This window comes from Heliangelus exortis, chromosome 4 (genome assembly GCF_036169615.1).
Source record: "Heliangelus exortis chromosome 4, bHelExo1.hap1, whole genome shotgun sequence".
NCBI classification, from domain to species: Eukaryota; Metazoa; Chordata; class Aves; order Apodiformes; family Trochilidae; genus Heliangelus; species Heliangelus exortis.
Genome location: NC_092425.1, coordinates 36,417,078 through 36,432,344, shown reverse-complemented (window position 1 = coordinate 36,432,344; position 15,267 = coordinate 36,417,078). Strand labels below are relative to the sequence as shown.

The 15,267-nt window shown below is 35.3% G+C and overlaps 1 protein-coding gene across 14 annotated transcripts in view; it reads left to right on the top strand.

The window, feature by feature from the left end:
• SLIT2 (slit guidance ligand 2) overlaps nucleotides 1-15,267 on the top strand; it is a 244,033-nt gene that overhangs the window by 172,847 nt on the left and 55,919 nt on the right. For 9 of the 14 annotated variants that reach the window (XM_071743855.1, XM_071743853.1, XM_071743850.1 and 6 more), the window contains exons 10-17: nucleotides 2,921-2,992; nucleotides 3,586-3,657; nucleotides 4,158-4,229; nucleotides 6,093-6,236; nucleotides 6,367-6,530; nucleotides 7,277-7,300; nucleotides 9,674-9,691; nucleotides 10,790-10,940. In XM_071743855.1, coding sequence (XP_071599956.1) covers nucleotides 2,921-2,992; nucleotides 3,586-3,657; nucleotides 4,158-4,229; nucleotides 6,093-6,236; nucleotides 6,367-6,530; nucleotides 7,277-7,300; nucleotides 9,674-9,691; nucleotides 10,790-10,940 — 717 coding nt within the window. The remainder of the gene's footprint in view (nucleotides 1-2,920; nucleotides 2,993-3,585; nucleotides 3,658-4,157; nucleotides 4,230-6,092; nucleotides 6,237-6,366; nucleotides 6,531-7,276; nucleotides 7,301-9,673; nucleotides 9,692-10,789; nucleotides 10,941-15,267) is intronic. The other 5 variants (XM_071743857.1, XM_071743852.1, XM_071743848.1 and 2 more) reach the window with 2 other exon arrangements.

The window sequence follows — 15,267 nt, the reverse complement described above, 5'->3', positions numbered from 1 at the left end:
CTCACTAAAAGGAAATGTTAGGTATAGTTGATATAGAGTTCATTTTACATATCTACCAATGAATTGGTAGTTCTATTAGAACTGTTAGGAAATAAGCTTGCATAAATATACTGTGGTGGAGTTCAGGCTTTGGACCCGTATAATTTAGAGACAAACTGGACAGCAGTAAATTATATCTGCTGTTCCATCTTCTCATGAAAAATGGCATGCATGTATCCTGAAAAGTACTTCAGTTGAAAGAGCTAATATATATTTTCAATTAAAAGCATAAATTGCAAAATACTTTGTGTCTTAATTGAGCACTAGACCTGGTCTTTCTCAGGTTGTATGCCATATCATGGCTAGTTAAGAGCATTATATATTTAAAGATAGGTGAATGTATTCTGGAGGCCCTCCAGCACTAGGTTACAAATCTCTACATCATGGGCTGGTAAGAGATATTTATGAATGGGGCTTGTGAAAGGCTCATGGAGGAACATTTCCACTGCATCTCTGTCTTCCACATACACACAGGGGTATTTTTCCCTAGTGTCTCCCTCTAGCAATCCAAGTCCTCCTCTGTAAAATGGCCTAAGCCTTCCCTATCCTTTTCCCTACCCGCTTCCTTTTCCAGCCCTCAAAGCATTCCCTGTGTGTTCCTCTGATCCTTTGGCTGGTTTTCAGAGCTGCACACCTGATAAATGACTGCTCAGGCTGTCCCTGGTGGTTAGGCAGTTGGTTGCTGCCAAATAGAGTGTGTAACAGGAATGGATGGATGGCTGCCCTTCCCTTCACGGCTGCAGTAATTGGTTTCTCAACTCTTTCCCCTTGCCAAAATAAGGAAATTTTTAGAAATTTATTATCTAAAAGTTTTACCTCTCTTTGACCTAGCCAGCTGAGTAGAAAACTAGCTGGATGATAAGCATTTTATTTCTGGGGCAACTAAACTGAAAATGTAGTGTAAGAATGGAAAAATACTTGGGCTTGGTCTAGCTTGGTGTTGACCCTAAACAATTTTTAATTATCCACATGTTTACCTTCTGTATCTACTCAGGCTTACTGGAGGAGAATCACCTTGATCCTTTATAGCCTAGACTCTACTCCTGGTCTGATTCAGACTGTATTTCATGGGTCCACAAGGCTCAGCCAAGGCAAAGAAAATGTCTGAAAAGAGAATCTTGTTTACAGAAAGAGGGATTCCCTGCCGTGTTCAAAAGATACCTGAACACTCCAGCACGACAGCAACATTTTCTTAGTTAAAGAATTATTTTATTTGTACAATGAACCTCGTCTTAAACAACTCTGATGAAAGATTTTTCTGTACATCAGGAAGACTCCTTTCAGGCTTTTTCCTTGTCTACTTTCTAAGCCATTGAAGAACAAATTGTGCGAAGATAAAGCATGATCAGACTTCAGAAATTTTGAGTGTTAAATATATAAATGTCTTCATCTGAAGAAAACTTCCCAAAAGCAGTAAAAATCTGTCTTTATTTCAGCTATACTGTGATCTCTGGAGGTGCTTTGCAAAAAGAAATAATTGTAAGAGTAGTATCTTGGAAAAGCTTACTCAGTGAATATGTGAGCCCATTAGTTACGCTGCACACACAGAGCAAAAGCGAAACAGAAGAGAGGTAACAGGACAGGCATAAAAGGAAAAAAAGAAAAGGCTAATTATACCTATGTCCAGATTTAAAAGGGCTTTTTAACCTTAAAGTTAGTGAATCAGCATCTGAGTGATTTCAAACAGTCCAGTAAATTCTACAGAATTTTGCTTCCTTCTATGAAATAAGAGTTTTGACATTGTCTTCATGTACTTAGATCACAGTAAGAGTTGATACGTGTGCATGAGGGGGAAACAGAAATAAGATAAGATAAGAAAGCTTATTAGATAAGCATGGTATGAACATTTTAATGGTATTGCCTATTCTGGTCATACCTTTTACTAGAAATAATTTCACTCCTTTTACTACAAATAATTTCACTCTTTATGAAATTTTTGCACTGCCATAGCCACATGATACCGTGATATATGAAGAAGTAGCTTTTATTTTAAATGTTCTTATTGCTGAATCTTTTGACTCATTGCCAAGTGGACCCTAGGTCTGTATCAGCGTAGACTTCCCATTGACAAAGGTCTAGAAGTTCAAAAAATTATTGGAAAACTGTTTCCATCAGCAGATTCACACTTCACTGTAGGGCATACTTCAGTCACAGTGTCTGCACATACAAAGCAAATGTGGCTAATAACATACACTGCAATTTTAGATAAAAATACTTGTCTAAAGAAGTTAAAAGTGTGGCTGTGCAGTCCTTGTATGATTACAAGGCAGTATATGTATTATGTATATGTATTATTACATATCTTAAAGAAAATATATTACATACTGTATCTAAAGAACCCATGTGCACGTTTTAAAATATGGCATTAGCCTCACTGCAGGTAGCAAAATACGTTATTTGTTTTACAGGAACATTCTTCTCTCCTTTCTTGTAGTCTCCATATTTGAATGATTAAATATCAGAAGTCTTCAGACATTTCTAAATCAAGCTCACTATAAAAATCACTGTATGTGATTAAGAGATTGTGAGTCAATTAACACAAACTCAAATTACAAATTTGTAATGACATTTCTGGCTTAAATTTTGCAAAAACCTTGTGTGCTCTGAAAGTAAGTTCTCTTGAAATAGAAAATCAAAATTGGGGGCTAATTTACAGTATTACACTCTATATGAAAGATTTAGTTTTACACACACAAAAATGATCTATTTTGTATCAAAATGGAAAGGAAATTACCTTATTTTGTAAGATTAAAATTATGCAAAAAAAAAAAAAGCAAAAGCTGCCTTCTTTCCTAAAGTCTATCTTTTCTGGTTTGTTATGGGTTTAAATTGCCATTTGGAATGGGGTTTGTATTTTTATGTTGTTGCTGTTCTTTTGCAGACGGTTAGAACAAAATTCAATCAAGGTCATACCTCCTGGAGCTTTCTCACCATATAAAAAGCTTCGAAGAATGTATGTACCAAATAATCTAGATTTTTTATTTATTTATTTTCATATCTACGTATAAACAAATATACAGATATGTATGTATTTATATCTAAAAATAAAAAACAAGTCAAGGTCATATAGGAGAACTGCAGTCATTGTGTGAGCATTTAAGAAAGTTTGACCATACAGCAGAATCATCGCATTAATAATAATTGTTTTTACCAAGTATTGGAATTATTTAATGTGGTTCTTCATAGTAGCAATATGGTACTCTAGTGAATTAAAAAAATTAACTAATGGGGATAAGCCACTGCTATTTCAAAATACATTTGAAGATGTATAGTCAAACAGAGCATTCTTTATAAAATGTGCTTAAGGAATTAGGAAAACTAAATCTTTTTGTCTTGTTTTTAGCTGAGTATTTGAAAGATCTATTTTAAACCATTCTTTTTATTCAGTGTGCTGGCAATTTTAGTGGCAAAATTCTTTGGCAGTGTTTCACACAAATACTTCAACTTCTCTCTCCCTTCCATGCCTAATTCTAATTACGTCTTATTTTTACATTTCCTATTTTGAAAATAGCTTCAATTAATTGAATCAAATTTCATTTATTTCAGTGACCTGAGTAATAACCAGATCTCTGAAGCAGCTCCAGATGCTTTCCAGGGCTTACGTTCACTCAATTCACTGTACGTACCTGTTTAACATGTAAAACCAGAAGCAAATTTCTCATATTCTTACTTGAATTTTTTTGTTTGTTTTCTGCAGAATTTTCTTATAAATTCCTTCAATTCTAAAAGTTGTAAAACCAACTTCAGTATGTTAGAGTGATAAGTGAATATTGTATCACAGCTGGACACTAAAAATATTTGGGGTTCCTGGCAAAGAGTTGAACAAAATCAAACATTTCTTTTATTACCCAGTTAGTTGCTCATAGAAATAACAAATTTACTTACCAAGGTCATTTGGTAAGGCTGTAAAAAGTAAGGTGCTGATTCTCTCTGAGCAACACGCTTCATGGGAAATGTGTGATCCTGCCACCTCTCAGGACCAAAAGGATTTTTCAAGCATCAAATTGTTCCTGTTAAATTCCCTTCAGGAAAATGGAAATTTATTTCTGAAGTCCAAATCACATAGATTTTACCCTTCATAATGGCATCTATTTTTGCTTTCTTATCCCTTGGTACAGTGTTCTCTATGGCAATAAAATTACAGAACTTCCAAAGGGCCTGTTTGAAGGACTCTTTTCTCTGCAATTGCTGTGAGTATTTTTTACTATTTATTCTATTTTGGGATAACTCAGAAGGGTAAGCTTGATGAGAGATATGTGCCTGGAGAAGAACTGGCAGGAAATCCCATATGTAATGTCAGAGTATAATAAAAACAAATTATTTTAAAGCCAAAGGAGTCAAGACTGTTTTAGACCAGCTTGCCATTCATTCACAAATTTGATCATATCTCACCTAATGTCTCAGCCTAAAATGATTAAAAGAGAATAGATTTTTAGTGTGGAATTTTAGGATAAAACACATAGGAACTATAGGAACTATACTGTCTTGCTCTGTAAGCAGCAGACTGTGTGTATGAAGTTGTGTGGAAACCACAGAAGGAATATTTGTATATTTTACATAGAGAAGATACATAGTGCAGTTTCACTGGTGACTTTTGTTGTTTTCTGACACTCTTCTCTGTACAATTCTTTGACTCTGTGAACTTCAGCTGTTATTTTGTCTAACACTACGGCAATTTCCATGGGTCATTTCTTAAACCATTTCTATTTAGCTTTAATACTGGCAATAAAAACAAATGTCATGGTGAAATATGTTTATTCTCTGTCCAAACCAGGACACACTTCTTGTCAATATTTAGCAGAAGAAGCTATGCACTAGTTGTGCTGTGTAAATATATGAAATAAACCATAGAGCAACATTTTTTGGGAATAAAATGTCACAGAATAACTGGCTTGTTGATTTAAATCTTCTTACCACTTGATCAGAAGTACTTGGTGTCCAGATTTCATAGTGTAGTGATTGGCAAAATGTGTATGATTATCAACTCATTGAAGATGGCAAAACAGTGAGTAAATACAAAGAAAATGCAAGTTCTGGCACCACCTAGAGGTTTATGTTTTGGTTTATTTTGGTAATAAACTGTTAAAGTGGTAGTATATATAGAATGTGTTATGCATTCCTGTTTTCCTCTGAAGAGATTTTAGTTACAATAAATATTTCCAAAATTTTGTTTTTGGTTTTCTTTTTTTTGGAAAAAAAAAGGAAGAATCATCTCTGAGCTGTTCATTTTGTATTAAAAAACCAAAACCCTAGCTTGCTGCACTTAGCACAGACAATATGTTTCAGTCTCAGTAAACTTCAACTTGTGTGGTGAAACTTTATCAGAGCATTGGTTTTCAGACCCATTACTCCCTTCCATTTCTGGCTGCATATGGGAAAAAATCCAAAATAATTGGTTATAAAAATGCATCCAGTTGAATGACTTTTTTTTTTTTTTTTCCTCTCTTCAAAAGCATGAAGGAGTTGCTTTAAATTGGCTTGTTTGTTTTAACTTTAGAAGTCTGGGAGGTACAGGGAAGAAAAGGTTCCCTTTGAAGATAGAAAGGAAAAAGGATCCAAGACAGATTTGGATATATTCCATGCCACCAGTTTTTACTACAACTCTGTTAATGCGGCAGCATGCTGATTAGTAACATATAATTAAAAGTGCCACTGCACATCTCTTCCAGCTAATGAACACAGTGTTCAGTTCCTTTTTTGTTTGTTTATTTATTTGGCAAAAGAAACTCGTTTTCCTTGCAGATACTTGATTTTTAAGCTTTCTTCTTTGCACAAATACCACACACGCACACCTTCCACCAGCACAAAGTAAAATGTGATGTAGCTTAAGAAACCCACACATTTCAACTCCAAAGTGCAAATATTTAGGAATAATTTCAGGGAAGCTGAGTAAGATATTTCAATTCACTGAAATCCCTTATGTCACCATCAATTAATATTTGCTTTTATATGTCTTGTTCTCGTCGGAAATACACAAAAAGAGCTAAAAACACTGAATCTGCAGTGACACTGAGCAAACTCTTTCAATTTTATAATTGCCTTCCATTAAACAGATTACTGAATGCTAACAAGATCAATTGCCTGCGAGTTGATGCTTTTCAAGACCTGCACAACTTGAATCTCCTTTCTTTGTACGACAACAAACTTCAGACCATTGCAAAAGGCACCTTCTCCCCCCTGCGTGCGATTCAGACCCTGTATGTATGCTCCTATTTTCGGTGGCCTTCACCAGGACTGTATATTTCCCAGTGTCCTAAAAATACCAGGCACCGCTGAGACTAAAGGGAAATAATGTGTGAAATTATAATTTTTTTTTCTTCATGAAAGGCATTTGGCTCAGAACCCATTTATCTGTGACTGCCATCTGAAGTGGCTGGCGGATTATCTTCATACAAACCCCATAGAGACCAGTGGTGCCCGTTGCACCAGCCCCCGCCGGCTGGCAAACAAAAGGATCGGCCAGATCAAAAGCAAGAAATTCCGCTGCTCAGGTAATTTTCTCACTTCAGCTGCTATTTTTCTTTCACTGCAGAAAAACAGGGCTTGTAGAAGTTCTAACGAAGGCAGCCGACTCTCTACGGAATTATTAAACGTTGCAGAATCTTTTTGAGTTCTTTGACTGACGGGGGGGGGAAACTGTGGAAATCACAGACTGTTGGATCACGGAACATTGCTATAGTTAAAACATTGGAAATGTTCTGGGTAGCTTTAAATCTAAGAAAAGAAATGCAATATATAATACTTCAAAATGAAATGCTATTCACTACACGTATCACCAACATAAATCATTTTTTTAAATTTCCACAAGGCTCTGGAGTATGTGAAAGATCTAAAACTTTCTAGCTAAATGTGGAAACATGACATGTACATTTTATACAGGGAGCTTACATCATACTGAAATTTATTGTTTTCTTTTTCTAATCTCATTCCATTTCCTACTTACATTTCTCTAAATCCTAACTTTTGTCATATGGTATCCAGCTGTTCCAGGTGCATTTCACATTCTACAATGTATTCAGTCTCAAGTGCAAATACCAGATGAGAACTGTTAGTTATCCATGTTCCGGATACGTTTATGACAATTCACACTTTGTTGTTTATCAGCTCTTGTGAATACGCATTTTTTTCACTTAATGATCTGTAGTTAACTGTAGTCCATACTTAATCTAATAAAACTCATTCTTTGCTTGCTGACATTCAGGTGCATCTTCTATTTTTTTTTTTTTCTCTTATATAGCTAAAGAACAGTATTTCATTCCAGGTAGGTTTGGCTCTGCAGTAAGATTGACTAACTGCAGGTACTCCCTCCCTTTCCCCCAGAAAGCAAAATTTGTCATAGCTTTTAGGAAACTGCTGCATGTGTATTAACATTAGTCAATACCTGTAGCTAGACACAGTTTTCCTTTGTAGATGACTAATAGTTCTGTTTTCTGAATGTAAGAGCTTAGCATGCAGCTCCATTTATTGTTTCTTTCTGTCTCACAAATTTGTGCACCACCTACCAAAATGATACCTCTACTTAAATGATTTTGAAGGTTGCACCTGCTAGTTCATGTTTCAGTTGACACCTTTACTTATCTTTAACCTTGCCTTTCTGCCACTAACTGTTTTTAAAATGTAGCTCCTGAGCTACTTTTAAACACAGGATACCATATTACCATCAAAGAGCTAGTACAACTCAAAAAAACACAAAAAAAACATTTTACAAATGAAGATTTTCTTGCTTTGCATTCATACTCTACACTGGCAGCAGCTCTTGCTTGCTCCACCTTCTTGTGTTTATGAAATCACAGTGGAATGCTTGGAAAAGAAAGTTGATATTTTTTGTTAAAGGCATTCTGTGATCATATGGATATAATGAATCAGAAATGGTTTTCATTAAAGAAAACACGACATTAGAATTGGGCTGAAATGGCAGTTTACACACTGCTTTGAGCTACAATAAGTCTATGATGTTTTCACAAAATATTTACTGATGCTGGCCCTAGCTCTTTGAAACTTGTTTCTTTCTTTATTTTACCTTGCTTGTCAGGTGTGTGCACTGATTTCTTACTAGGAAAAAAAAAAGATGATGCACTTGCATTATGTTTCGAACAGATTATGAATGATTGGCGAACTAAACAATGGAATAATGAATTTATTAATGAATTACAGTATGTGATTTGCAAGTAGGGTTTTCCACCGTAGTTTAATATTTAGAAAAATATCTACAATAATTGATTATGACACCAGTGCACTTGTTCTTTCAAGTACTACAGGTGTATTGTCATTCTGCAGTGTTTGAAGTACTGATTTATTGATTTGTCTTAGTTTTTGTCTTTTAAGCTGCTATGTTTAACAGCTCTGCTCCTGTGCTATGTGACGTATCACTTAAATTTGCAGCAATCATGTGAAGTTCTTCATGCCCTCATACTAATGCATTGCTTTGAATATGAAGAAAAGACAAAATGAAATACAAAATAAGGCAGCAATTTGTCAGCATTGGCAGCCGCGAAAATGGGTTTTAAAGCAGCATAAAATAGAGGGGGATTCAATTTCTCAAACCTGTAGTACCACTCAATTTCTTAATGAGTAGAACAGCTGTATTCCTGCCACAGAGTGACTTCTACTCAACCTTGCCAGCACAACTTTTGCTCTGAGTTAGAAGTGTTTTCTTGCCAGAAAGTGTCTTCACAGCCTGTTAATAACATGGCCACACACAGGGTTTAGCTTTGTTTACGTACCCTTTAAAAAATGCTATTCTTAAAAAAGAAAGAAGAAAAAAAACAATCAAAAATTGCTACAGGCTTGATTCCTGAAACACGGTTTTCTGTTTCTATCAGTTTATCAGGGAGATGCTGCATGAAATTCTTTTAGTTGTTGAAGAATTTGTCCCTGAATATTTTAGTTGCTTGCTTTAAATTGCTAGCACTGGTTTACTCTGGAGGCAGGAGGGGAAAATTGTATTTGAAGCCTTGTTTATTGAGTATTAAAAAGTGATAAAAGCACTGCTTTACATTTCAGTAAATACTGTAAAAATGTTAGCATTTCTTCAAATACATAAATATTTTTTATCTATGTTTTAAATATGTCATTGGAAGATTTCTCTAGGATGTTTAAGTAGCATTTCATTATAGTAATTTGGAAGACTAAAAGTTTTCCAAGAATTAAATCAATAAGATGAAAAAATATTGTATATCTTCTAGCTCATAGGAATATTCCATATAGTTTTATCATTTGTGTTTCTTAGACATTTACAAACAGATAACGTAGTATGTGACAACTGTGAGGTTTTTTTCCTCCTCTGAGGAATCTGTTTCTCATATATTTCTTCAGTTTATTAAGGTTTTAAGTGGCATAACATGTATATATGTTCAAAGGAGCAGCTTCTAAATAATACATTCAAAATAGTGAAGAGTTATTCATGGAAGGTATCATCCTATATGAAATCTGCAATTAACACTGATCTTTTCTTTGTTTTTTTAATGCCACTTAAAATTAATTATTCGTTCTCTCTGCTGAAGACATTATCCCTTACCAACATCTTCTAATCAAACTAAAGTTGAGTAGAGAACATGAGAGCTTAGTTCATGTTTTTGTCTTAATTGGGATTACTCTGTCTTTCTTTCCTTCTTGGCTATCTTTACTTTTGCAGGAGTTCACCATTTTGGCTGTAAGTAAAGTTCAGTGTCTGAGCTTAATCACAATGTACCTCCCAGCCCTGATGCACCTTCTACTAGTCTCAGTCTTTTCACCTTTGTCCAAGAAGAACCCACAGGTCCTTTCAGCTTCTCCTTGTTTTCTTTGTCACCCACCCCCGGTTCCTTACTGGATGTTTTTTCCTGATATGTTTGGGACATTTTCTTTGACTGACTGTGGGAAATGGTGGAGGAAACTTTCAATGTGTTTCTTTTTTTTTTTCCCTATTTTTATTTAATTTGTGACAGTAATACTGTTACCGTGGCACTGGACATTCAGTAATATGAATGCCATGTCATGTAAGCAAGTATTAATTTTCAAATGCTTTGGTAACTTATGCCTACTCCTTCCTCTTTTCCCTTGCTCTTATCCTTGGCCTAATGGATGCAGTTCTGATAATGTAGCGAGATTTTCTGTTGTGCTTGATCTAACCATGTGGTTGTGAGGTATGAGTAAAACATGGTTCTGTCAAGCACCATGGAACGTCACGCAGCTTTCTACAGCATGGCAAGCTGCTGAGGCTTAAGTCAGGATCACACATTTTTTAAATTAAAGCTGAAAACAGGGCTTTCAATCTTCCACGTTTGAGATGATACGGAGTATCGGGACTCTCAAAAAAATAATTCGCGGAGGTTAATGAAGTCCAGTCAAGAATACAAATTTGTAACAAGAGAAAGAGTAAAGGTGGTGTTCAGGATCTATTTAGTCTTGTTACAGAGAAAGAAAAGAAAATAAATTCCAAAAGAATCAGTGGCATTTGTGTGATTAGCTGTAAACAAGGCTAGATTGGCTGACAACACAATCAGCAGAAAGTACAGCTGTGAAAAGCTCAAGTTAATGTTATCCTGTTATGTTAAGTTGGTCACAGTTTCTTTTTCCAGCATATCTTAAGCCCCTATATTTAACCCTCTCTTGAAGCCCTTGTGTCTGTTCAGTATCACAAAGTTTATCATACATCTCCCAAGTTGCCCACCCGTTATCTGCATTGCAGACATCTTTTCAACCTCTCACAAGAAGCAAATCTTATACTTTATTGACTCAGTATCTGTATTTTGACTTGACTCTTCCACAGGCACTGAAGATTACAGATCCAAATTAAGTGGAGACTGCTTTGCAGATTTGGCTTGCCCTGAGAAATGTCGCTGTGAAGGGACCACAGTGGACTGCTCCAATCAGAAACTCAACAAAATCCCTGATCACATCCCTCAGTACACAGCAGAGTTGTAAGTTTAACCAATAATAAAGTTTTACTTGCATATGGAAAAGCTAACTATGTTTTTCAAAAATGTGGTTTCAAAAAGCTAACTACATTTTTCAAACACTAACGCGCAGCTTTATTTTTTTGTACAAGAAAACTATATGTAACCAGTGTGGTGCACTTCAAACAACTAGATCTTAGTAAAAAATTATTTATGCATCATTTCAGTATCATATAGTCTTAAAAACTTATGATAAATAAATAAGGAATGATTCTAGTTCTCTAGTAAATAAGCTGCCTGCTTGGATTTGTTTGAAATGTAGTGGGGTTAATTTTGCTTTTTGTTTTAACTACAAGAGCAAGTAGGACATCCAGTAACCAGGGGACTGTTTTAAAAAGTGATACCTTGGTGTTTAAAAAAACAGAGCTTATTCTTCTTATGCAAAGCACACGTTCTGTGTGTCAGGCAGGAGACCAGAGGAAGATAAAGAAGACAAACAAGACAGGGTTGAGTTAAGAAGATGAGATAATAGTGTAATGAACAGACATGAGCAGAAAAGAAGTCACAGATTATTACTTGCTTAATAAGTGCCATATGGGAATGATATGTAGGCATTACAGCTGAAGTGTCTTCAAGGAGGGATTGAAAGATAAAATTTGAACAGCTTTGCAAGGTTTTCCCTTGCGCAAAGCATGGTATGAAAGGGAATGCAGAGGTGCTTGAAGGATCAGCAGAAAGGGGGGAGGTGAAGGTGGATGTTATTGGCAGAGCAAAGGAGGAAATAGCTGGTTTTGCTAGGAGATTCATTGCAAAGAGTGAGGCAGAATGTTGAGGGGTAAGAGAGAGGGACTTTGTATAGATGTAGTAAAGAGGGGACAGAGATGCAGGAACAGGAGTGCTGTAATCAAGTTGGGACCCACAGGGGTGACACGAGAACCCCTTTATCTTATTATTGAAAGATAATCAGTTTGGTGCTGGCATCAAAGCAGCAGTGAAGGTATGAAATGATGAGACCATGGTTATGGATTTGGAATAACTGGACAGGAAAAGGAATTTGGAAGTGAAAGAAATGTTGTGTAGAGGTGGAGGTTTTTGGCTGTTTCTTAGCTGGTAGAAGGAGCTGAACATTGTGATGTTCTAAGTATAACTCTGAGTGGTAATCCTAGTTGGGCCCAGAATGATGGCAGATTCAACAGAAAAGGTGTGATATGTAGGAAGAGTAAAGCTCGGGTTTTAGACCTTTTCACACCATTTACTGTTCATAAAGTAGTCCCGGAGAAGAATTAATTGATACATCTCTTAGGTAATGGGAGATAGATTTTGGTGGAAAAATAGATATTTTATATTTTTTCAGATAGGGTATGCTAGGGGTATAATATGGAGGGTGAAGAACCAAAAAGGAGGGAAAAAGAAGGATGATTTAAGTGTGGAGGAAAGCCCACAAGAAGACAGAAAATACTAATCAAATATATATATACTGTTATGCTATGATATTTTGAGATAAAGCCACTTGAAGAATAAAAATTGATGGGGTGGGTAGCACAATAAAGTGCTAGGAGAAGATTGTAAAGTTAAAGGTTGGAAAAATCAGTTACTGAACCAAGAGATGAGAAATGGAGTTATTAAAGTGAGAAGTATACATTTCTTGGTTCTTAACAGGATACATATTGAATTCTTTCTTATCTGAAGAAATAATAATCTTAGTTTAGCATTTAATTGTTGATTTTAATATGCACTTATTTACATGTGGGAGATAATTTTTCCAGTGGTTTCTCTCTATTTTTATGATTCAGACATATTCAATTCAGAAGAAGCAATTAAATTATCAGGCCTCATCTGCTTCGTATCCTGAACTCTCAAGTTTCAGTCAACAAAAAAATTGCATTCAACGTAATTCATGTTAAGTTTCAGAAAACATTCAGTCTTGTTTGAATCCATCAGTGGATTAGAAATCCATGATTTTTCTGTGTGATACAAAAGTTAATTATCTCCCTTCACTATTGTTAAAATGTTTTTAAAAGGGAAATTTTACTTCAGGATGGAGTCTACCTCTTTTCTATAAAAGAAGTCATTACTTCTTTTGTATCTTTTGCCATTATAGAGCCCTTTCCTATACAGCACTTTATCTGGCAAGATGGTCTTAAACTGTAACAAAGTCACCACTGTTCAATGTTCTTCTTGATAGGCTGTACAGATTGTTCTTAAGTCCTTTGATGTAATAAAAAGCTCAACAGCCTTTAAAGTATTCTAGAGTGGACAGAGTAATCACTTCTGCATTTTTTTTTACTGCCTCTACAAATCCAGTTACTTTAGAGAAATACACTCTTTTAGTATTTGTCTCACTAATGCAAAAGTTAGAAGTTTTTTTCTTGTTTCCTCTGGTTGCTCCTAATCTTTGATGCTGTGCCTTTGTTGCTCCTCTTCAGACCTCCCAGTCTAGTTCTAGAGCCACCCTGTAATTTCCCATTCACACCATTTGCCAGCATATACTAGGAGAGCAGACCTTAGCCTTTCTTTTCTTTTATCCACCAAATTTGAGATAAAGAAGTCTGTTACAGTCAAATGACAGTGGTGCTTCTGTGACAGTGACAAAGAAGGACAGATTATTCTCTGCAGGCTGTGGCTCAGAGGTGAGACTTAGCTTGGACACACACACAAAGCTCCAAAGTAGGGAAAAGAGTATTGGCTGTGTTGATTGCAGCAGTAATAATATCACATTTTAAAAAAAGCACTATTTCAGTGGTTTTAAAAAAAATCTGAATATAATAATTCAGTTCATCCAGATACTTAATTGTAAAAGTTGAAAAAATTTATAGATACGCCAAGTGCTGTGCTGTTTCTGTTTTGTCGTTTACTCACAGTCTGCCAGAAAAACAGCAAAAGATCTGTTTAAACTGTCATAGAAATATTTGAGATTAAATACGTGCCTGTTAATGCATCCCAGGAATAAAATATTTTTCAGGTAACATTCTAAAATATTGGAAAATTTAGGAAATGTTTGATAAATTGTCCAAGTTAAAGTCCCCAGGAGAAACTCTAAATAAAAACACCTTCAGTCTTATATGTTTAATTTTTTGTAATGATTTTTTGTTTACTTTGTCATTTTGTGAATGACATTTCAATGCTGTTCTTTGAATAAACCAGGTCCAAGTACTTTTAAGTTCCTTTTCATGATCCAGTGAATGATAGGTAACAGGTAATTCATTATTGGCTTTACCAGTAAAAAGCACTGGGCTCAGAAAATAATTATATTAAGATCCACATGAAAGATACCACCACATCTGTTAATTTTCCAGTCATCTGTAATAATTTTCATTCCTCCTGCCTGGTAACACTTACCATGATAATAGAATGAAAAAGTCTTTCACATTTATATTAATGATTCCAGGTCCAGAGCCAGCAAACTCCAGCTGTAGAAGAGCCATGTGACCCATATGGTCATTCCTTATTATGTATGTACAGGAATATAGTATGTAAGGTATATGAAATGATTGTTTTACATACATACATACAACAGTAATAAAATACCAGCTGGAATACTGTGTCAGTGGCTTCCTATTTCAAGATCACTTGAAAAAAATAATTTTGGAGAACAAGAATCATCTAGAAAAGAAGGCTTTGTAGGAAAAACTGAAAGAACTGAATGCATATGTGTGAAAGAGACCTGAGAAAGAGACAAAGTATTTTTAATATTTAAAAGGTAGTTGGGAAGTGGAACGGATCAACTTGTTTGAATTTTTCAATGGGACTGGAAGTTTTGGCAGTAAAGGAGAGCAAGGAAGTACTATTAGAATCTGTAAGCCTGACAAACAAGTTATTCTACTAGATGATAAAGCATCTGGAAAGTATTTAAAAATGTTAGTGCTCATAGAATGCTTGGTGCTTCTGTTATTGATGGCCAGGTCAAAAAAAAAAAGCTGTTTACAATGATGATGATGCAACTTTGTTAACAGGCACCGTGGAAAGATTCATTTGATAAGATCCCACTAAAAATCACATTAAGTCACTGAGATGGTTTTCAGAAGTGGTGTTATCTTATGAATTTCATGCCCCTTGTATTTCAGTGTGGTGTACAACCAAGCTGTGTACATCCAAAAACCTCCTTCTGTCTTCTCTCAGATTGTTTCCATGCTGATACTATTGTACAGCCATACCTTGAGATTTATAACCTTAATTTCCCTTCTGGCTATCACTGAGAATAAGCAGGAAGAAAGGATGAATGAGAGGCTTTCTTTTATTTTCTAGGAGTTTTTTAATCTTGTCTTGCAATAAGGTAGTTCTGAGAAGCATTCTGGGTTTAGAATTCTGCTGAATTTCATTTCACGGTGATCTTGTCAGTCATCTGTTTTCC